The sequence below is a fragment of the Aotus nancymaae genome, unplaced genomic scaffold (genome assembly GCF_030222135.1).
Source record: "Aotus nancymaae isolate 86718 unplaced genomic scaffold, 86718_ANA_hifiasm-v0.15.2.pri h1tg000062l, whole genome shotgun sequence".
Lineage (NCBI taxonomy): Eukaryota > Metazoa > Chordata > Mammalia > Primates > Aotidae > Aotus > Aotus nancymaae.
In genome coordinates this window covers 6114671-6135437 of record NW_026988476.1, presented here as the reverse complement: position 1 = coordinate 6135437, position 20767 = coordinate 6114671, and the positions used below count along the sequence as shown (strand labels likewise).

The 20767-nt window shown below is 37.9% G+C and overlaps 1 protein-coding gene across 8 annotated transcripts in view; it reads left to right on the top strand.

Moving 5' to 3' along the window:
* RALGAPA1 (Ral GTPase activating protein catalytic subunit alpha 1) overlaps nucleotides 1–20767 on the top strand; it is a 297306-nt gene that overhangs the window by 36711 nt on the left and 239828 nt on the right. For all 8 annotated transcript variants that reach the window (XM_012469045.3, XM_012469051.3, XM_021674917.2 and 5 more), the window contains exons 2-3: nucleotides 15574–15684; nucleotides 16222–16271. In XM_012469045.3, the coding sequence (XP_012324468.2) occupies nucleotides 15574–15684; nucleotides 16222–16271 (161 nt within the window). The remainder of the gene's footprint in view (nucleotides 1–15573; nucleotides 15685–16221; nucleotides 16272–20767) is intronic.

The following is a 20767-nucleotide window of genomic DNA, read 5'->3' as shown; positions in this document are numbered from 1 at the left end:
TTTGTCAAAGGCCTTCTCTGCATCAATCGAGATAATCATGTGGTTTTTGTTTTTGGTTCTGTTTATGTGGTGAATTACATTTATAGACTTGCGTATATTGAACCAGCCTTGCATCCCCGGGATGAATCCTACTTGATCATGGTGGATAAGCTTTTTGATGTGCTGTTGTAATCGGCTTGCCAGTATTTTATTGAAGATTTTTGCATCTATGTTCATCATGGATATTGGCCTGTAGTTTTCTTTTCTTTTGAGTCTCTGCCGGGTTTTGGTATTAGGATGATGTTGGTCTCATAAAATGATTTGGGAAGGATTCCCTCTTTTTGGATTATTTGGAATAGTTTCAGTAGGAATGGTACCAGTTCCTCTTTGTATGTCTGGTAGAATTTGGCTGTGAAACCATCTGGGCCTGGGCTTTTTTTGGGTGGTAGGCTCTTAATTGCTGCCTCGACTTCAGACCTTGTTATTGGTCTATTCAGGGTTTCGACTTCTTCCTGGTTTAGGCATGGGAGGAGGCTACTGTCCAGGAATTTATCCATTTCTTCCAGGTTTTCTAATTTATGTGCATAGAGTTGTTTGTAATAATCTCTGATGATGGTTTGAATTTCTGTGGCATCTGTGGTGATATCCCCTTTGTCATTTTTTATTGCATCTATTTGGTTATTCTCTCTTTTCTTTTTTATTAATCTGGCTAGTGGTCTGTCTATTTTGTTGATCTTTTTGAGAAACCGGCTCCTGGATTTATTGATTTTTTTGTAGGGTTTTTCGTGTCTCTATCTCCTTCAATTCTGCTTTGATCTTAGTTATTTCTTGTCTTCTGCTAGGTTTTGAGTTTTTTTGATCTTGCTCCTCTAGCTCTTTGAATTTTGATGATAGGGTGTCAATTTTAGTTCTCTCCTTTCTTCTCATGTGGGCACTTATTGCTATATATTTTCCTCTAGAGACTGCTTTAAATATGTCCCAGAGATTCTGGTATGTGGTGTCTTCGTTCTCGTTGGTTTCGAAGAACATCTTTATTTCTGCCTCCATTTCAGTGTTTATCCAGTCAACATTCAGGAGAAAGTTGTTCAGTTTCCATGAGGCTGTGCGGTTCTGGGTTGGCTTCTGAATTCTGAGTTCTAACTTGATTGCACTGTGGTCTGAGAGACTGTTTGTTATGGTTTCCGTTCTTTTGCATTTGCTGAGGAGTGATTTACTTCCAATTATGTGGTCAATTTTAGAGTAGGTGTGATGTGGTGCTGAGAAGAATGTATATTCTGTGGATTTGGGCTGGAGAGTTCTGTAAATGTCTACTAGGTTTGCTTGTTCCAGGTCTGAGTTCAAGTCCTGGATATCCTTATTAATTTTCTGTCTTGTTGATCTGTCTAATATTGACAATGGTGTGTTGAAGTCTCCCACTATTAATGTGTGGGAGTCTAAGCCTCTTTTCAAGTCTTTAAGATCTTGCCTTATGTATCTGGGTGCTCCTGTATTAGGTGCATATATATTTAGGATCGTTAGCTCTTCTTGTTGCATTGATCCTTTTACCATTATGTAATGTCCTTCTTTGTCTCTTTTGATCTTTGTTGCTTTAAAGTCTATTTTATCAGAGATGAGAATTGCAACTCCTGCTTTTTTTTGCTCTCCATTTACTTGGTAAATCTTCCTCCATCCCTTTATTTTGAGCCTTTGTGTATCCTTGCATGTGAGGTGGGTTTCCTGGATACAGCACACTGATGGGTTTTGGCTTTTTATCCAATTTTCCAATCTGTCTTTTGATTGGGGCATTTAGTCCATTTACATTTAGGGTTAATATTGTTATGTGTGAGTTTGATCCTGTCATTTTGATGCTAGCTGGCTGTTTTTCCCATTGGTTGATGCAGATTCTTCATTGTGTTGATGCTCTTTACCATTTAGTGCGTTTTTGGAGTGGCTGGTGCTGGTTGTTTTTTTCTATGTGTGGTGTCTCCTTCAGGAGCTCTTGTAAAGCTGGTCTGGTGGTGATGAAATCTGTGAGTACTGCTTGTTCACAAAGGATTTTGTTTTTCCTTCACTTATGAAGCTTAGTTTGGCTGTATATGAAATTCTGGGTTGAAAGTTCTTTTCTTTAAGGATGTTGAATATCGGCCCCCACTCTCTTCTGGCCTGTAGGGTTTCTGCTGAGAGATCTGCTGTGAGTCTGATGGGTTTCCCTTTGTGGGTAACCCGACCTTTCTCTCTGGCTGCCCTTAGCATTTTCTCCTTCATTTCAACCCTGGTGAATCTGATGATTATGTGCCTTGGGGTTGCTCTTCTAGAGGAATATCTTTGTGGTGTTCTCTGTATTTCCTGGACTTGAATATTGGCCTGCCTTGCTAGGTTGGGGAAGTTTTCCTGGATAATATCCTGAAGAGTATTTTCCAGCTTGGATGCATTCTCTTCGTCACATTCAGGTACACCTATCAAACGTAGATTAGGTCTTTTCACGTAGTCCCATATTTCTTGTTGACTCTGTTCATTCCTTTTTACCTTGTTTTCTCTAATCTTCCCTTCTCGTTTTATTTCATTGAGTTGATCTTCGACTTCTGGTATCCTTTCTTCTGCTTGGTCAATTCTGCTGTTGAAACTTGTGCATGCTTCACGAAGTTCTCGTGTTGTGTTTTTCAGCTCCATCAATTCACTCATATTCCTCTCTAAGTTGTCCATTCTTGTTAGCATTTCATCAAGTCTTTTTTCAAGGTTCTTAGTTTCTTTGCATTGGGTTAGAACATGTTCTTTTGGCTCACAGAAGTTTCTTATTATCCATTTTCTGAAAGCTGATTCTGTCATTTCATCACACTCATTCTCCGTCCAGTCTTGTTCCCGTGCTGGTGAGGAGTTATGCTGCCTTGTAGGGGGAGAGGTGTTCTGGTTTTGGGTGTTTTCATCCTTTTTGCGCTGGTTTCTTCCCATCTTTGTGGATTTATCCGCCTATTGACTTTGTACTTGCTGTCTTTCTGATTTTAGTAATTTTAAGTCTGCAGCAGCTGAACTCATCAACCCCCTTTTCTTCTCCCCAGGTGTTCTGGCCGAGGGGGTTAGCGCTTTATGCTTTTCAGCTGTGTTGCTACCATTTTCCCTGCCCACAAGGTGGCAGTCTAGTCACACTCAGCCTGCAGAGGCTTTGCTGAGCTGTTTTGGGCTCCGCCCAGCTTCCGTGTGAGCTTCCCTGCGGTCCTGTGGGTGTAGTTAGAACTGCTTCCGCTATGCTGGCCCGCCCCTGTAGTGACGGAGTCTCTGTGGTGGCGGGTTGTCTTGGTTACGGAAAATTGCCCCGGGAACTGCAGGTTGTTTCCCGATGGAGGACGCCCCTCCCCCACAGAGCTGGACCGTCCCGAGTTCAGCCGTGTTTCCAGAGGGACCCTCTTTGCCCGGTAATCTCTTGGCTTGCCTCCTTGCCTCAGCTCCCCTTGCTGGCCCAGAGGGGACACAGTCTCGTTCACTTTGCTCAAGGAGCCGCTGCTCCCTGCCCCCGGTGCAGGCCGAGCGGCTGCTCTTGTCCAACCAGCGGCGCTGGGAACCTGTGGAGCTGCTCCGCCTGTGAATCTCCTGGTCTGTGGGCAGTTAAAATCTGCTGCCCTGTGTACCGCTGCATCAGTCGAAGCAGCGGCTCTGAGATTCGTGGTGCGTCCTTGCCCGGGGGTTTCCTCGCTTGACTCCCTGCTTCAGCTCCCCTTGCTGGCTCAGAGGGAACTCTGTCTCTCTCGCTCTGCATAAGAAGCCACTGCCCCCCGCCCCAGGGCTTAGGCTGAGCGGCCATGCCGCTGAAACCAGCGGCGCTGGCGACCCGTGGGGCTTCTCCTCCTGTGAATCTCCTGGTCTGTGGGCAGTAAAAATCCGTCTGGAAATGCGGCGTCCACTCACCCTCTGCGCCTTCTCTCGGAGCTGCAATCCCGACTTCCTCCTAAGCGGCCATCTTGGATCTTCCAGCACCATCAATCTTTGCTGTTTTTTATTTTTTATTTTTATTTTTGTATGTATGTGTGACCACACCTGGCTAATTTTTAATTTCTTTGTAGAGATGGAATCTCACTATATTGCCCTGGCTGGTCTTGAGCTTTTGGGCTCAATTGAGACTCCTGTCTCAACCTCCCAAATTGTTGGGATTACAGACATGAGCCAGTGCGCCCAGCCAATGTTCTTACTTTCTAAAGTGGAACATGGGTTGATTTTTCAGATCTTTCTTTCTCCTATAGCAATTTAAAGCTATAGATTTTTCTGTAAGGACTGAATTAGCTGCATGCCATAAGTTTTGGTATGTTGTGTTTTCGTTTACATTCATCTCAAAGATTTTCTAATTTCTCCTTTGATTTTTTCTTTGACTAATTGGTTAGTTAGTTGTATTTTGCTAAATTTCCACATATTTGTGAGTTTTCTTAATTTCCATATGTTCTTTATTTCTAATTTTATTCCATTGTGGCCAGATGACATAATTTGTCTTCAGTCCTTTTAAGTTATTGAAGTTTATTTTATTGCCTTACATATGGTCTAGTTTGGATAATATTCCATGTGCACTTGAAAAGACTGTATTCTTTTGTTGTTGGATGGGCATTCAATAGATGTCTGTTTGATCTGGTTGCATTATAGTATTGTTTAAGTCTTCTGTTTTCATTTCTGTCTAGTTCTATTCATTATTGAAAGTAGAGTGTTGACTCAAACTATCATTGTTGAATTGTCTGTATATTCCTTCAATTCTGTCAGTTTCTGCTTCATTTTTTGGGGTTGGGGGTGCTGTTATTAAGTGCATATATGTTTACACTTGCTATATCTCCTTAAAAGATTAACCCTTTAACCATTATAAAATGTCCTTCTTCTCTAGCAATAATTTTTTTGTAAATTTTTGTTTTAAAGTCAATTTTGTCAGATATTAGTATAGCCACTTCAGTTGTTTGTTTTTTGACCTTTTGTATCCTTTTACTTTCAACTTACTTAGTGTCTTTGAATTTAAAGTATAGCCCCAGCAGGCAGCATATAGTTGGGTTATTTTTGTTTTTGTTTTTGTTTTTTTGAGAGAGAGTCTCACTCTGTCACCCAGGCTGGAGTGCAGTGGTGCCATCTTGGGTCACTGCAACCTCTGCCTCCCAGGTTCAAGTGATTCTCCTGCCTCAGCCTCCCAAGTAGCTGGGATTACAGTTACCCTGCTAATTTTTGTATTTTTAGTAGAGACAGGGTTTCACCGTGTTGGTCAGGCTCGTCTTGATCTCCTGACCTCAGGTGATCTGCCCGTCTTGGCCTCCCAAAGTGCAGGAATTACAGGCGTAAGCCACCACGGTCAGCCTAGTTGAGTTATTTTTTAAAATTTATTTAATGCATTCCACCAATCTCTGCTTTCTTTCCATCTATAAAGTATTCTATGATACAATCTCTGCCTTTAGATTTGAGTACTTATTCATTTATTTATTTTTTATTTACTGTTTTTTTCTCCAAAGGTTGAGATTGCTATGGAGTATTTAGTTCACATACATTTATTAAAATTACTGTTAAAGTAGGATTTACATCTGGGATTGTACTGTTTGTTTTCTATATGTCTTATGTGGTTATTTTTCTTCTATATAGTCATTATTGCCTTTTTTTGTGTTAGATAGTTTTGGCGGACCATTTTAATTCCCTGTTATATTTGTAAAAATTTTGCTATAACTTTTGAGTTATTTTCTTATTGGTATCCGTAGAGATGACATTCAGTATCCTACTTGATAACAATCTAGTCTGGATTAATGGCAATTTCATTTTTATCATATACAGATATCTTGCTTTTGTGGATTTATTGTTGTGTTGTTTGTTTGTTTTTTGAAACAGGGTCTCACTCTGACACCCAGGCTGGAGTGCAGTGGCATAATTACATGTACCACCACATCTGGCTAATTTTTGAAATAATTTGTAGAGACAGGGTTTTGTCATGTTGCCCAGGCTGGTCTCGAACTCCTGGCCTCAAGAGAGCCACTTGTCTCAGCCTCCCAAAGTGCTAGGATTACAGGCATGAGCCACTGTGCCTGGTCCAAAACCTTATTTTTGTGTAGCTGCATTTTCTCATCCACTTTTGTGTTGTTATTGTCATACAAATTACATCTTTATGCATTACCCACAGATTTATAATTATTGCTTTACACAGTTGTGATTTAAGTCAACATGGAGGAAAAACATACAAACAAAAAATACATCTGAATTCTCTTTAGTTATTTTTATTTCAGCTTAATGAGCTCTCTTTAGTCTTTCTTTCAAGGCCAGCCTACTAGCAACACCTGCTTTCAGTTTTTCTACACCTGGGCTTGTCTGAATTTCATCTTAATTACTTAAGGATAATTTTGCTGAATGTAGAATTGCTGGTTGCCAGTCTTCTTCTTTCAGCTCTTTATGTTATCTCACTGCCTCTGGCCTCCCTGTTTTCTATTGAGGAATCAACTGTTTTTTCTTATCGAGACTTCTTTGTTAAGTGATATAGTGCTGCTTTCAGGATTCTCTTTCAGCAGCTGTATTTTGATGTGTCTAGAGTTGGGCCTCTGAGTTTATTCTACTTGGAATTTCCTGAGTTACTTGAATGTGTAGATAAGTTTTTCATCAAATTTGGGAAGTTTTCAGCCATTATTTTTTGAAATTTCCTTTTTGCCTCTTTCTCTCCATCTGAGTCAATATGTGTATTGGTATGCTTGATGGTATGTTGATGGTGACTCTAAGGTTTCTGATGCTGTGTCCATTTTTCTTCAGTTTTTTTTTTTTATTGTATTCTTCAGGCTGAATACAATAGTCCCCCCAGTCTGTGGTTTTATTTTCCATCATTTTAGTTATACATAGTTAACCATGGTCCAAAGATATCATGGTATTTTGAAAGTGAGAGATGCCAAATTCACATAATTTTTATTACAGTATATTGTTGTAATTGTTATATTTTATTATTTGTGTTACTCTCTTACTGTACCTAATTTATAAGTTAACCTTTTTATAGGTATGTATGTTTGGTTGGAAGCATAGAATATATAGGATTTGGTTTATCTACAGTTTCAGGCATCTCCTGGGTGTCTTGACTGTTGAGCCTTGTAGATTAGGGGGAGACAGTTGTAATCTCTATGAACGTATTTTCAGGTTTGCTGATCTTTTGTCTTTGTGTACCATTGAGCTCTTTTAGTGAATTTTTCATTTTACTTATTGTGTGCTTTTCAAGTCCTTTCTTTTTTTCTCTTTTTTGAAAAAATAATGTTTATGTTATTATTGATATTTTCTACTTGGTGAGACATCATCTCACACGTACCTTTAGATCTTTAGACATGGTTTTCTTTAGGTTTTTTGACATATTTAAAATAGATGATTTATAGTGTTTGTCTAGTAAGTCTAGTGTCTGTGCTTCCTCTGGGGGATGGTTTCTGTGACCACTCTTTGTATATGGGACATACTTTTAAAGTATATTGAACATGCTTTCCTGTTTCTTTGCATATCTTGTAAATTAATTAATTTATTTATTTATTTATTTTTGAGATGGAATTTTCCCTCTTGTTGCCCAGGCTAGAGTGCAATGGCGCAATCTCAGCTTACCGCAACCTCGGCTTACCCCAACCTCCGCCTCCCGAGTTCAAGTGATTTTCCTGCCACAGCCTCCCAAGTAGCTGGGATTACAGGTGTGCACCACCACATCTGGCTAATTTTGTATTTTTAGTAGAGACAGGGTTTCTCCATGTTGGCCAGGCTGGTCTCGAACTCCTGACCTAAAGTGATCCACATGCCTTGGCCTCCCAAAGTTCTGTGATTACAGGCGTGAGCCACCGTGCCCAGCTCCCTGAAACCATAAATTTATTTATTTTTTTTTTTGGTAAAGATGAGAGTCCCAGTTTGTTACCCAGGCTGGTCTCTGACTCCTGTCTTGTCCTCCTAAAGTGCCGTACTACAAACATGAGCCACTGTACCTGGACTTACATGTTTTGTAATTTTTTTGTTGAAAATTTGACATTTGTCACCTGTTGTTTTAGACAGATATTTCCAGGAGAAAGGCTATTGTACTGGGTTAATGCCAAGTTAAGTCAAATCGAGGTAAGTTTTGCAAGTGAAGGTTTTCCTAGGAACAGGTAGATGAGTCAAATAATGACAGTTTTCTGAGAATGAGACTTTGAAAGAGCCTCAATCCCTTTCTTCTCCAGTAGCTGCTAGGCTGCTAGTTTTCACTGTGATCATGGGCTGTTGGTTTTCAAGGCTGCCATAGAGCTGGGGGGAGCTGGATGGATATAGGATAAGTTAAAGTTCCACAAAGCTCACTATTATTGAGATTCATCAAAAAAATTTTTTTGGAATAAATGCTCCTGTTTGTTACGAGCCTTTGGTTAATTTCTAGATTTCTGAAAAAGATGATTTTAATGGCTTTTGTCTAATTACTTTTATGGAGGAGATTTTCAGAGTCCAACTTCACTGTTAGATCAACTCACAGGCATTATCTACTTCTAAGCTGCTTCTTGAACTATTAAAGTTATCACATTTTTCAATTTCAGAAATTTTTTTATGAACATTTTTAGAGACTACATGTTCCGTTGTACAGATGTACCATAATTTATTTAGTGCCTTACTATTTAGTGGGCAGTGGGTAAGGTAGTGAGAAATTAGAGAAGAATATGGGTTGTATGTCACAAGCAGAAACTTAGGCTTTATCCTGTATGTACTGGGAAATCTTTTAAGTGTTTTAAGCAGGTCAGTAATGCATGTAGTTGGACTTAGGTTTGGTTAAATCATTATAGTAACAGTGTGATATAATTAAGGAAAGAGACCTTGGAGGTACTAAACCAAGCATCAGTGGGGATAGAGAGAAAGAAATAGCTAGCTATTTAGAAACGTAAACTTGACAAAAAATATTAGTGATTTGTTGAGGGGTAGGAGTGTGGTGGAGTAATGAAAGATGAAAGGAGAGGGGGATGAGTCTGAAAAGAATCTCTGGCTTAAGGATAGGTGGTGGCCAAGTGCAGTGGCACATACCTGTAATCCCAGCACTTTGGGAAGCTGAGACAAGAGGATTGCTTGAAATCAAGAGTTTGAGACCAGCCTGGGCAATATAGTAAAACCCCATCTCTACAAAAAGAAAAGACAAAAATTAGCCAACGTTGGTAGCATACACAGTAGTCCCAGTGACTTGGGAGTCTGGGATGGGAGGATCATTTGAGCGCAGGAGGTTGAGGCTGCAGTGAGCCAAGATTGTACCACCGCACTCCAGCCCAGGCAACAGAGGGAGACCCTGTCTTAAAAAAAACAAAACAAAACAAAAAGCCAGCTAGGTGGTACTGCCAACCTCGTAAGGGAATGTAGAAGCAAAAGATATGCCAAGAGATGATGGATTCATTTAGGGGACAAGCTGAATATGAGATATCTGTGGAAAATGTAATTGGGTAGATAGTGTAAGCCTGAGTCTCAGGAAAGGTCATGGAATGGTGGCTAAAGATTTGAGAGGTATTAGCATACACATATATATTTTTTGAGATAGGGTCTCACTTTGTCACCCAGGCTAAAGAGCAGTGGAGTGATCTCAGCTCACGGCAGCCTCGACCTCCTGGGCTCAAGTAATCCTCCCACTCCTTAGCCCCCTACATAGCTGGAACTACAGGCACGTGCCACCATGCCCAGCTAATTTTTTCATATTTTTTGTAGAGACAGGGGCTTTGCCATGTTGCCCAGGCTGGTCTTGAACTCCTGAGCTCAGGCGATCCACCTGCCTTGGCCTCTCAAAGTACTAGGATTACAGGCGTGAGCAACCCGGGCTGGAGTACAGTGGCACAATCATAGCTCACTGCATCTGTGAACTCCTGGCCTCAAGTGATCCTCCTGCCTGAGCCTCCTGAGTAACTGAGACTATAGGTGCACACCAGCACACCCAACTAATTTTTAAACTTTTTGTAGAGATGGAGTCTTTGTATATTGTCCAGGCTGGTCTTAAACTCCTGGCACTGGGCGATCATCTTACCTTGGCCTCCCACAGTTCTGGGATTAGAGGCATGAACCACTGCACCTGGCTAAGAGATTTAGTTCTGTCTGTTTTTTTTCCTCTCTGTCTCCCTCCTTTCCTTCCTCTCACTCTATCCCTCAGTCTGTAGTGCAGTGGCACAATCTCAGCTCACTGCAGCCTCTGCCTCCTGGGTTCAAGCAATTCTCCTCTCTGAGCCTTCTGAGTAGCTGGGACTATAAGCATCCACTACCACATCTGACTAATTTTTATATTTTTAGTAGAGGCAGGGTTTCACCATGTTGGCCAGGCTGGTCTTGAACTCCTGACCTCACATGATCCGCCTGCCTCAGCCTCCCAAAGTTCTGGGATTATAGGCGTGAACCACTGCACCTGGCCTAGTTCTGTCTCTCAGTTTACTATTTTTCATTTCTTTCCCTTGAACCTTTCATTTTTCCATCCCTTTTCCAGTTTCTTCTCCCCTCCTCATATATCTTCCCCTTTTTAGAGACTTATTAGGAAATATTTATAATTTAATCAGCATTGTAATGTTGTTTTAACCTCCCTCCCTGCTGCTGCTTTCTCCTCTCTTCCTGTCATCTTCAATTCTTTCTCTTCTGTATTTTCTTTCTGCTTTCTGCTTATTTGTGCTTTACTTCGTATTACTTATATTTTATGCTGCATTTCTTTTGTTTTCCTCTTTACCCACTCCCCTTCCTCCCTCCCTTACTTCCTCATCCCCTCTCCTCCATATTTCCCTTTCAGCCTCATTGTTTCCTTTTCTCCATCTCACTTTCTCATCTTCCTCTTTTTTCCCTGTGTCCCCTCTTCCTCCATCCTGCTTTCTCCTTTCCTGTTTTACTCTCTTTTCTTAACTTCCTCTCTTTCTCCCCATTCATTTTTTGAGGTTGGTATTAAATTAGTTGTATTACTTATTTTTATTCAGCATTTCTGTGTGTTTACAGTGAGATAGTAGTTTGTGTTAGGTCAGTTTGCCATGTTGGTGGATCTGTTCTCATTATTATTAAGACAATAAGACAGTAACTTAAAATGTTTGATACTTTATTAGAATTATTTCTATATTCTATATTATTTGTATTATTTCTAACAACAATAATATTACTAGAAGCAGCTTGATTGTGATACACTTCACAGGTAGTATATTATGATGCTATCATTTGCAAAAGAGTTGTAAATGAGATTTCTTTTTTTTAATGGATAAAGAAGAAGAATGATGATACTGTAAAATTTGTTGAATTTTTCATCTTCCAGCTTGGGTATGTGATACCTTTTATAGGGAAATATTTAATATCTGAACTTTTAGGTCAGGAAAACTGACTTCTGACCTTTGAAATTTTAAATTACATGTATGCTGTAGTGCTTAAATGTCTTAAAAATAGGTAGTAGAAAGTAAATGTTTTATGATAAAGTTTTTAAAACATATCATAAAAAGAGCACATCTGAGAAAGAAACATCTGAGAAATTTTATTCGTGGAAACTAAATGGAGCCCAGAATTATTTTGCTACTTAAAATGACTACTCCCAAAGGTCTACAAAGCATTCCTAAGCCTCCCAAATTGCTGGAACTACAGGCGTGAGCCGCTGTGCCCAGCCATCAAATAAAATTATTTCTAAAAATAAGGTAAATTTTGGAACCTTTAAACTTTTTTTTTTAAAGCACTGAACGTCAGCTCAGCATTATGCAAAGCACTCCTTCTAGATTAAAATTTTCAAAGAATATTAAAAGAAGGTGAGGCATGCTTGCTACTCCTAAAGAGCCTCCATTTCTGTAAGAGAGTAATACTAGCTCATAGGACATATATAGAACTGACTGAGTAATGGAGGCATTCATAGAAAGAGAAACAGAATGGGTTAAGTGTACCTTTTTGGAAAGGACAGGATTTGGTATTGAGATTTAAAATTGGTTGAAATTTTTTCCCATAATCTCTTTATTTCTGTATTTTCTTCCTTTTCCATTTTTTTCTTCTGTATTACTGTTTTGGAGAGTGAGTTGTTTTTAAATAAGTGAAACCTTCTCATTGTATTTTATCTATCTTTTCTGTCTTTCTTCCCTACCATGTAAATACTGTAAATTGGTGGTCAAAAATATTGCATAGAGGAGTTTTTATTTGCTAAAAAGTTCATTACAAATAGATATGGAGTAAAAAAGAAATTAGCCTAATTTTGATCATTTTTATTAGCATTAACAAGTACATAATTTCCAGACTTTGTTAGCATGCCTTATGGGAAGGAAATTGAGAGAGAATATTTTGGCTCCTAATATGTCACAAAATCTTGAGTTGATTCATGTTTGCTTTTGTTGTGTTTTTGGTTTGCTTTGTTATTGTTCTTATGTGTTTTTGAAACATTAACTTTAGGAAATTTAGAGGTAATTATAGCAGTCTATTTCATTCTTTCATTGTTATTATTATTTTAGTGACAAGTTCTTGCTCTGTTTCCTAGGCTGGAGTGCACTGGCTCAATAATAGCACACTGCACCTTAACTTAAATTCCTAGGCTCAAAGAATTCCCCCAACTTAGTCTCCAGAGTTGCTGGGACTGCAGGCACATGCCACCATGCCTGGCTATTTTTTAATTTTGTTGAAATGGGTCTCAATGTGTTGCCCAGGCTGGTCTCAAACTCTTGGACTCAAACAGCCATCCCACTTCAGCCTACCACATACTGGGATTACAGATGTCAACTACCTTGCCCAGCCCAAGCCTATTTTATTCTAATTTCATAATTCTTTAGACTACTCTGTAGGAAAAATAGAACATCTTTCCTCTTTATTTCAATTGTATGTGTTTTCATTTTGATATTCGATAAAATATATTTAACTAGTGTTTGATGACTATTATTCTTATAGGCAGATTAATAGATAAATATTTAGCATTCTTTTCTTACAGATGTATTACATTGGAGGCTGAATAGATCTAGGGTTCCTGGTGTTTAAATCCTGACTGTACTTCATGAGCTAAGTTTCTGAGATTCTCTGTGCCTAAATTTTCTCATCTATAAAATGGAGATAATGTACTAATTTCATAGTATTGCTATCTAGATTGTAGGAATTAGTTTCTGTGAAGTGCTGAGAATAGTGTGCATTGTTTAGAAAACATTCAGTTTGTGTTAAGCATTATTATTTTGTCTAGTTCTGCGAAAAGTCACACAAATGGTAAGTGTTGCAGACAGGAGTGAAATCTGGGTATTCTAATTCCAGTCAAGATGAGGCAGTGCTATTTTGCCTTTCAGTAGGTTATGCAGTCTTTTCCAAGGTAACACTTCCCATATCATACTAACTGAATATAATAGAGTAAAAATAATGTATTTTGTTAGTAATAAAACACATTTGAGTATATACTGTTTGCTCAGCATTGTGCCAATATTTAGAAATCCTGAGGTAGACACGGTTCCTATTCTAAAGATTCTAGACTAGTCCTGGAAGAAAGACAGTAAGACATTTGAAACATTGTTCTTTCCATAAAAGAGAAATGTAGAGAATCCAAGGGAATAGAGAGGAAAGGCTTCTATCCCTTTCCTTTTGGAATGGCAGAACAAAAGAGAGTCTTGGAAAAAATCACATAGATAAGACATCACTAAAGAGTTATTGTGCCGGGTGTTATGGCTCACGCCTGCAATTCTAACACTTTGAGATCAAGACAGGAGGATTGCTTCAGCCCCAGGAGTTTGAGACCAGCCTGGGCAACATAACAAGACTCCATCTCCACAAAAAATTAAAACGTTAGCTAGGTGTGGTGGTGAGGAGGTACCTGGGTCCTGGGTACTTTTGGAGGCTCAGGTGGGAGGATTGCTTGAACTCAGGACGTTGAGGCTGCAGTGAGGTGTAATCATGCCACTGTACTCTAGCCTGGGTGACAGAGTGAGACCCTGTCCCTGCCAAAAAATTATTATGAATATTCATAGGATATGATAATACATAAAAGAATTTAAAGTGCTATCTATGTGTTGTTACTATTTCACTTTATTTTGAAATCTTCTGTTGAACCTTAGAGCATTCTAAGAAATTAATTGATATTTACCTTTAACTTGGGTTTATTTACAATGAATAGTTTCTTTATTTCCTTCTAAGGTTCAAAAATCTTTTATTTTTTTCAGTTGCTTTTTAAAATTATATTTTGAGGCTGGGCACGTGGCTCACGCCTGTAATCCCAGCACTTTGGGAGGTCAAGGTGGGTGGATCACTTGAAGTCAAGAGATCGAGACCAACCTGGCCAACATAGTGAAACCCTATCTCTCCTAAAAATATAAAAATTAGCCAGGCGTGGTAATGGGCACCTGTAATCCCAGCTACTTGGGAGTCTGAGGCAGGAGAATCACTTGAACCCTGGAGTTGGAGGTTGCAGTTAGCTGATATTGCACCACTGCACTACAGCCTGGGCAACAGAGCAAGTCTCCATCTCAAAAAAATAAAACACAAAAATTTTTTATTTTGTATTGTAAGAGAAGTAATGTGCTTTTTGTAAACAATTTGGAATAGTAGGAAGTATATGAAGTAGAATTTCTCTACTCCTTTTCACCAATGTTCTCACTTACACTGAAAGTGAACTAAGCAACAGTAAAACTAGTCATGCTCCCTAGAGGTCACGTTGCCTAGTTGTTTGGAATCTTCTATGCATAAATATATATGCATAAGTATATGTAAACATATCTCAAGTCTACTTGTTCGTTTTTATTAAAATGCTCTAAGCTTTAGCCAAAATGAATTATTTTTCTGGATTCTAACATACCTCATGCTTTTCTTGCTCCATGTATTTTTTTATGCTTTGAATGCCCATCCCATTCAACCCCACCACTTTATGTCTAGTGTTCTTCCTGTCCTTAAACGTCTTTTCAGATATTATATACTCTCCCAGGCATTTTTTCTTTCCCCACCTTTGTACTTTATTGAGCTTTGAAAGTACTCTTGTGTTTCTAAACTGCCATATACTTTGACATCTCACTTTTAGTACTAACACTTTCTACTGTTCATAGAGTTAATTTGTTTAATTTTGCATGCCCTGCTCTTACTGACAGTTTTTTCCAGTAGTATTCTCTGTGTTTGAGCTTTTTAAGCCCTAAGTACTTATTTAAAAGCCTATTGTTAGTTACCTATTTATTGAATAAATATATTTCAGACATCATAAATTATTCTTTTTTTTTTCTCCCCTGAGACAGAGTCTCGTTCTATCTCTCAGGCTGGAGTGCAGTGGCACAATCGTGGCTCACTGCAGCCTCCAACTTGGGTTCAAGTGATTCTTGTGCCTCAGCCTCTGAAGTAGCTGAGATTACAGGCACGCACCACCACACCCAGCTGAGTTTTGTATTTTTAATAGAGACGAGGTTTCACCATATTGGCCAGGCTGGTCTCAAACTCCTGACTTCAGGTGATCTGCCTGCCTCGGCCTCCCAAAGTGCTGGGATTACAGGTGTGAGCCACCGCACCTGGCCTTCAGACATCATGAATTATTATTTTGATTTTAAACTGTCTTGGGGAAAATAGAAGTTAGAAAAGCTGTAGCTATGAATTGAAAATAGAACTTAACTTTTTTTTGTATGATTAATGATTTTAATAGAATAGGATTTTAGGAGCAGTTCTTTAAGGAAACTTGTCACTGAATATTTGCTAAATATGATTTAATACATGTAAATAATCAGTAAATTGTTTTTAATTTTTCAGAGAATGCAGAATCTATTGATCTTAAACAATTTTTCGACCAACATTTTTCACATATATACTATGTGTTCTTTGAAAATTTTGTGACTATTGAAGCTAGTCTTAAACAGAAAGGTAAGATGCTAACATGTATCTTGGTTTATGTTAATATTTCTAATAATTGTCATAAACATAACTTAAAAAAGGCTCTTAGACATCATAGCTCTAGTAACCTGTATTAGAAATAACAACTAAGCGGTTAGTATTACTATCCTTATTACTTTACAGTGGCTTTGAAGATTTACTTTTTCACTGGTCAGGTTGATTTGTTCCCTCATTCTGCCTTCTTTAGATCTGCCATAGGAGCATGTGTCACATTTGAGAAGTCATTTCTATATTTTCATTTTCAGAGCTTTTTTAAGCTCTTTGTAATATGATTTGTTTCTAGACATAAATATGTAGAACCTAAATGTAATTACAGTTCTCAAAAAAGTAAAGAGAGCCACGATGATACTGTCTACATAATGAATGGAATATGCTTTAAACATTTTACTAAATAACTTCTGGAAAAAAAAACTTTTCAGTGTTGAAATATTTTAAGTTCATTAAGTGATTGTTAACAATGAGGACAAAATTATATGTTTTAAATGTTTCCCTATAAAAATGTTTTAGGTCACAAGTCTCAAAGAGAGGAATTGGATGCTATACTTTTTATTTTTGAGGTAAGTGCTTCTGAATCTAACTTCCCATTCAACACCACCACTTTATATCTAGTGTTCTTCCTGTCCTTAAACATCTTTTCAGATATTATGTACTCTGCCAGGCGTTTTTTTTCTTTTCCACCTTTGTGCTTTATCGAGCATTGAGAAAGTACTCTTGTATTTCTAAACTGCCATATACTTTGACATCCCACTTTTAGTTCTAACACTTTCTACTGTTCATAGAGTTGTTTGTTTAATTTTGCATGCCCTGCTCTTACTGACAGTTTCTTTCGAGAAGTATCTCTTTTTTTTTTTTCAAAAATAATTTTTGGAACATACAAAGGAATGAAGTTAAGTTATAAAACATGTAATAAAACACTGGGAATTTGCCAGCCTTTCTAAGAACTAAATCTAAATTTTTTAAATATGCCTTACTGAATCCTATACTTTTTGAGATACAGTGTATTAGTTTTAGGTACAGATATAATTATGTTTGTATACATTTGACACGACAAAATTGGTATGCTATTCAATTCGTTTGCAAACAATGAAAATTTTAATTTGTGGATGGTTTACTGAAATGGAAAATTTGTTTTTAACTCCAAAACATTCTTACCTAAGAAGGTATATTCATGTAACTTTTATGTGCCTTAGGGATTTATTGTTTCTTGGTTAACTGCTTTTCATTGCATACTTGTTTAAAATAGTCTTAAATATTTTTTAAATTGTCATTTTACATCAGATTGGAGTTGGGGCAGGTCTTTATAAATAAAAGTCAGGAAACATAGCTCATAGGTAAATGAACGAAATTTGATGTTCTGCTAAATTTTTAAAAAATTTTAGCACACTCTTAAAAATTAAGACCCTTTCATCCCCCTTGTAAAATAACTCCTTGCTCTTTATTCTTTTTCAAAGTAAACAGATGAACACTCATAGGAGTATTCTGATCTTCACTGAGAATTTCGAGACCTGTAGAAAACCAGGAGTAGTGACTCGAGGTGCATAGAAAAGAATTTGGAAATCAGTTTCTGAAGATTGAGCTATTCTGTCTGGTGCTAAAGATAATTCACTCTTGGCTGTTGTGGTGGTTCAAAGTAATCCCTGTACTTTGGGAGGCTGAAGCGAGAGGATCACTTTAGCTCAGGAGTGTGAGTCCAGCCTGGACAACACAGCGAGACCTTGTCTCTACTAAAAATCAAAAAAGTTAGCCAGGCATGGTGATGGCAAGCACTTGTATTACTAGTGACTCAGGAGGTTGAAGTGATAGTGAGCCATGATTGTACTCTTGGGCAAGAGAGTGAGACCCTGTCTCAAAAATAATAATAATAATTCATTCTTTAGTATTTTTATGTAATTTAGAAGAATTTGAACAACCTCATTTATATGTCACTTAGCTGTTGATTAGTTACAGGAAAAAAAAAAAAAAGAATTTTTTTAAGCGTTCCAAACAGCAGTAACATTGATGTTATTGTCTGTTCTGCAGTTAATTTTCATTAGTCGTGACCCCTGAGGAATTTGATTTTATTACTTCTTGAAGTGTGTGCATGAACTGTTCACAAGGGGAATATTGAAACATAGATGTTTTGAGAAAGAATAAAAGGATCCACAGAGAAAGCAAGCTAATGGTTCCTGGAAAGTATTCCTTCAAATGTTTATGCTTGCCTTAGATTCAGGAAACTGAGATGATTGATTAGTTAATAAGAAGCTCTTTTGGGATATTCCTCATGTGTAAAAATAACTTTTTTTATATGTAATATATACTGATTATTTTTTATTCTTTAAATAGAAATGTTTGTCTTCAATGGATTACTAAATTTCATTAGGAAAAAGATGTAAGATACCAGGTTTTCATCTTTTGGAAAAATCATTTAATTTTTGTGCTGACATTCTTCTTATAGTAGGGGACCTCTACCTTTAGAGACTAATGGTGAAAAAGAAATCATAAATAAACTGATTTCCTTTTTCTGGAATAAAAAGCAATTTTATGTAATGTTAATAATATGGTAGAGGATTTATATTCTGTGCAGTTTAGGGCACATGTAATCTTTTTAATCTTTTATTAACTATATAAAAAGATATAAGGGGCTAAATCTAAAGTATAATTGTTAGTCATAATATAGAAATTCTTTTGAATAGTTTACAAATTTGTCTGTTCAACTTTTCTATAATTTTATCTCTTTCTATACAAAAATAAATATAATTATGCAGGTATTGGCCAGCTGTGGGACACATAGGGAGAACAAAGGTGTAAAAAAGTTATGTGGCCGGGCACGGTGGCTCACGCCTGTAATCCCAGCACTTTGGGAGGCCAGGGTGGGCGGATTACGATGTCAAGAGATCAAGACCATCCTGGCCAACATGGTGAAACCCCATCTCTACTAAAAATCGAAAAATTAGCTGGGCATGGTGGCGTGCGCCTGTAGTCTCAGCTACTCGGGAGGCTGAGGCAGGAGAATTGCTTGAACTCGGGAGGTGGAGGTTGCAGTGAGCTGAGATTGCGCCACTGCACTCCAGCCTGGGGCCTGGCGATGGAGTGAGACTCTTGTCTCAAAAAAAAATTTTTTTTTTATGTGTCTCCTGTGGGACCAGCATTTATCTGTGTAGAACTTTAAAATTTCTATATCATCCTCTCATATGGGGTATACTAAAGAAGATTATATCAAAGACAAGGCAAGGAAGTAGAGAATATGCATGTCATCCTTTGATCAGTATATTATCAAGGCAGGGGTTTTGGAAATAGGTATATTAAATTTGGAACCTCTGTTCTTTCACTTTCTAGCTTTGTAACCTAAGTGTACTACTTAACCCATTTCTTCATTTGTTGAATGAGATAAACCCTCATTTTGGAATAATTGCAAAGATTAATGCAAGGTATATTAATATATCATTATATAATAAAGTGCCTATGTTTGGCCTTTATGAGCATTCATTTAATGGTGTTCTAAATAATAGTAAGAACAGCAATAACAATAAATACACAAAAATGTCATTGAGCAAGTGGATGAGTAAGTATTGAGAGCACTATTCAGCAGTAAGATAGCTCTTGATCAAGAGTAATCCACACAGGTATAATATTAAGAGATATAAAAGGCAGAATTTTGAACATATTTGTGGAAAGATTTTATTACCAATAAATGGAAACCTGTATTTGTTAGCTTAACTATGGGACTCCTCAAATTTTAAATACTGCTCTCTGTCCTGGTGCAGTGGCTCACACTTGTAATCCCAGCACTTTTGGAGGCCAGGGCAGGAGGATTGCTTGAGGCCAGAAGCTTGGGCACAGCCTGGGCAACATAATGATACTCCATCTCAATAATAAAAAAAAATTTATCTGGGCATGGCGGCACATACCTGTAGTCCTAACTATTTGAGAGGCTGAGATGAGTGGATTGCTTGAACCCATGAGTTTGAGGCTGCAGTGAATTATGATCACACCACTGCACTCCAGCCAGGGTAACAGAGTGAAACCCCCACCTCTTAAAAAGAATTTTGCTCTCATACCATATCCATCATAACATCTAAGTGCCTCTGGTTTCACATGATTAATTCAGTATAAATATTTGATGAGGTTCTCATGAAATCAAAATATTTTCTCTAGGATTATCAAAATAGGAAAAACCATTAGAAGAAAGAGAAAATGTTGTAAATATTAATATCTGAAAGAATTGAAACGCGTCAGTGATATCCACAATAAAGAGATTCTAGGAATTGCCAGACATAGTGGTGCATCCTGTATTTCCATCTTCTTGGGAGACTGAGGCAGGAGGATCACTTGAGCCTGGGAGTTAAAGCTGTGGTGCACTAGGATCATGTTTCTGAATAGTCAGTGCACTCCAGCCCCTGCAACATAGCAAGACTCCATATCTAAAGGGGGAAAAAAAGAAATTCTGGAAGTAGTAAATAAGCATTTTAAATATATTAGAATTAACATTTAATCATTAGGAAAAAATATATATCATTGTAAAAGATGTGTTCTATTAATTTCTTGTTCCAAGTACTGTTTGTTGTTTTTTGAGATTTTCAAATAGTGATCAACATGCCAGTGCTAAAATAATGTCAGTACTATCAGATTAGCTCAGGGACCATTTTGTATTTTTTGTTTGTTTGTTTGTTTGTTTATTTATTTATTTATTTATTTTTTGAGATGGAGTTTTGCTCTTGTCGCCCAGGCTGGAGTGCAATGGTGCAATCTCGGGTCGCTGCAACCTCTGCCTCCTGGGTTCAAGTGATTCTCCTACCTCAGCCTCCCTAATAGCTGTGATTACAAGCGCCCACCACCACACCTGGCTAATTTTTGTATTTTTAGTAGAGACAGGGTTTCACCAGTTGGTCAGGCTGGTCTCGAACTTCTGACCTCAGGTGATCCACCTGCCTTGGCCTCCGAAAATGCTGGGATTACAGGCGTGAACCACCTCACCTGGCCTACTTCATATTTGTTATACTTAGTAAGCCCTTTAATTGTTCACATTTTTCAAGATCTGAACTCATTACTTGCTTTTATTTTCTTTTTTTCTTTA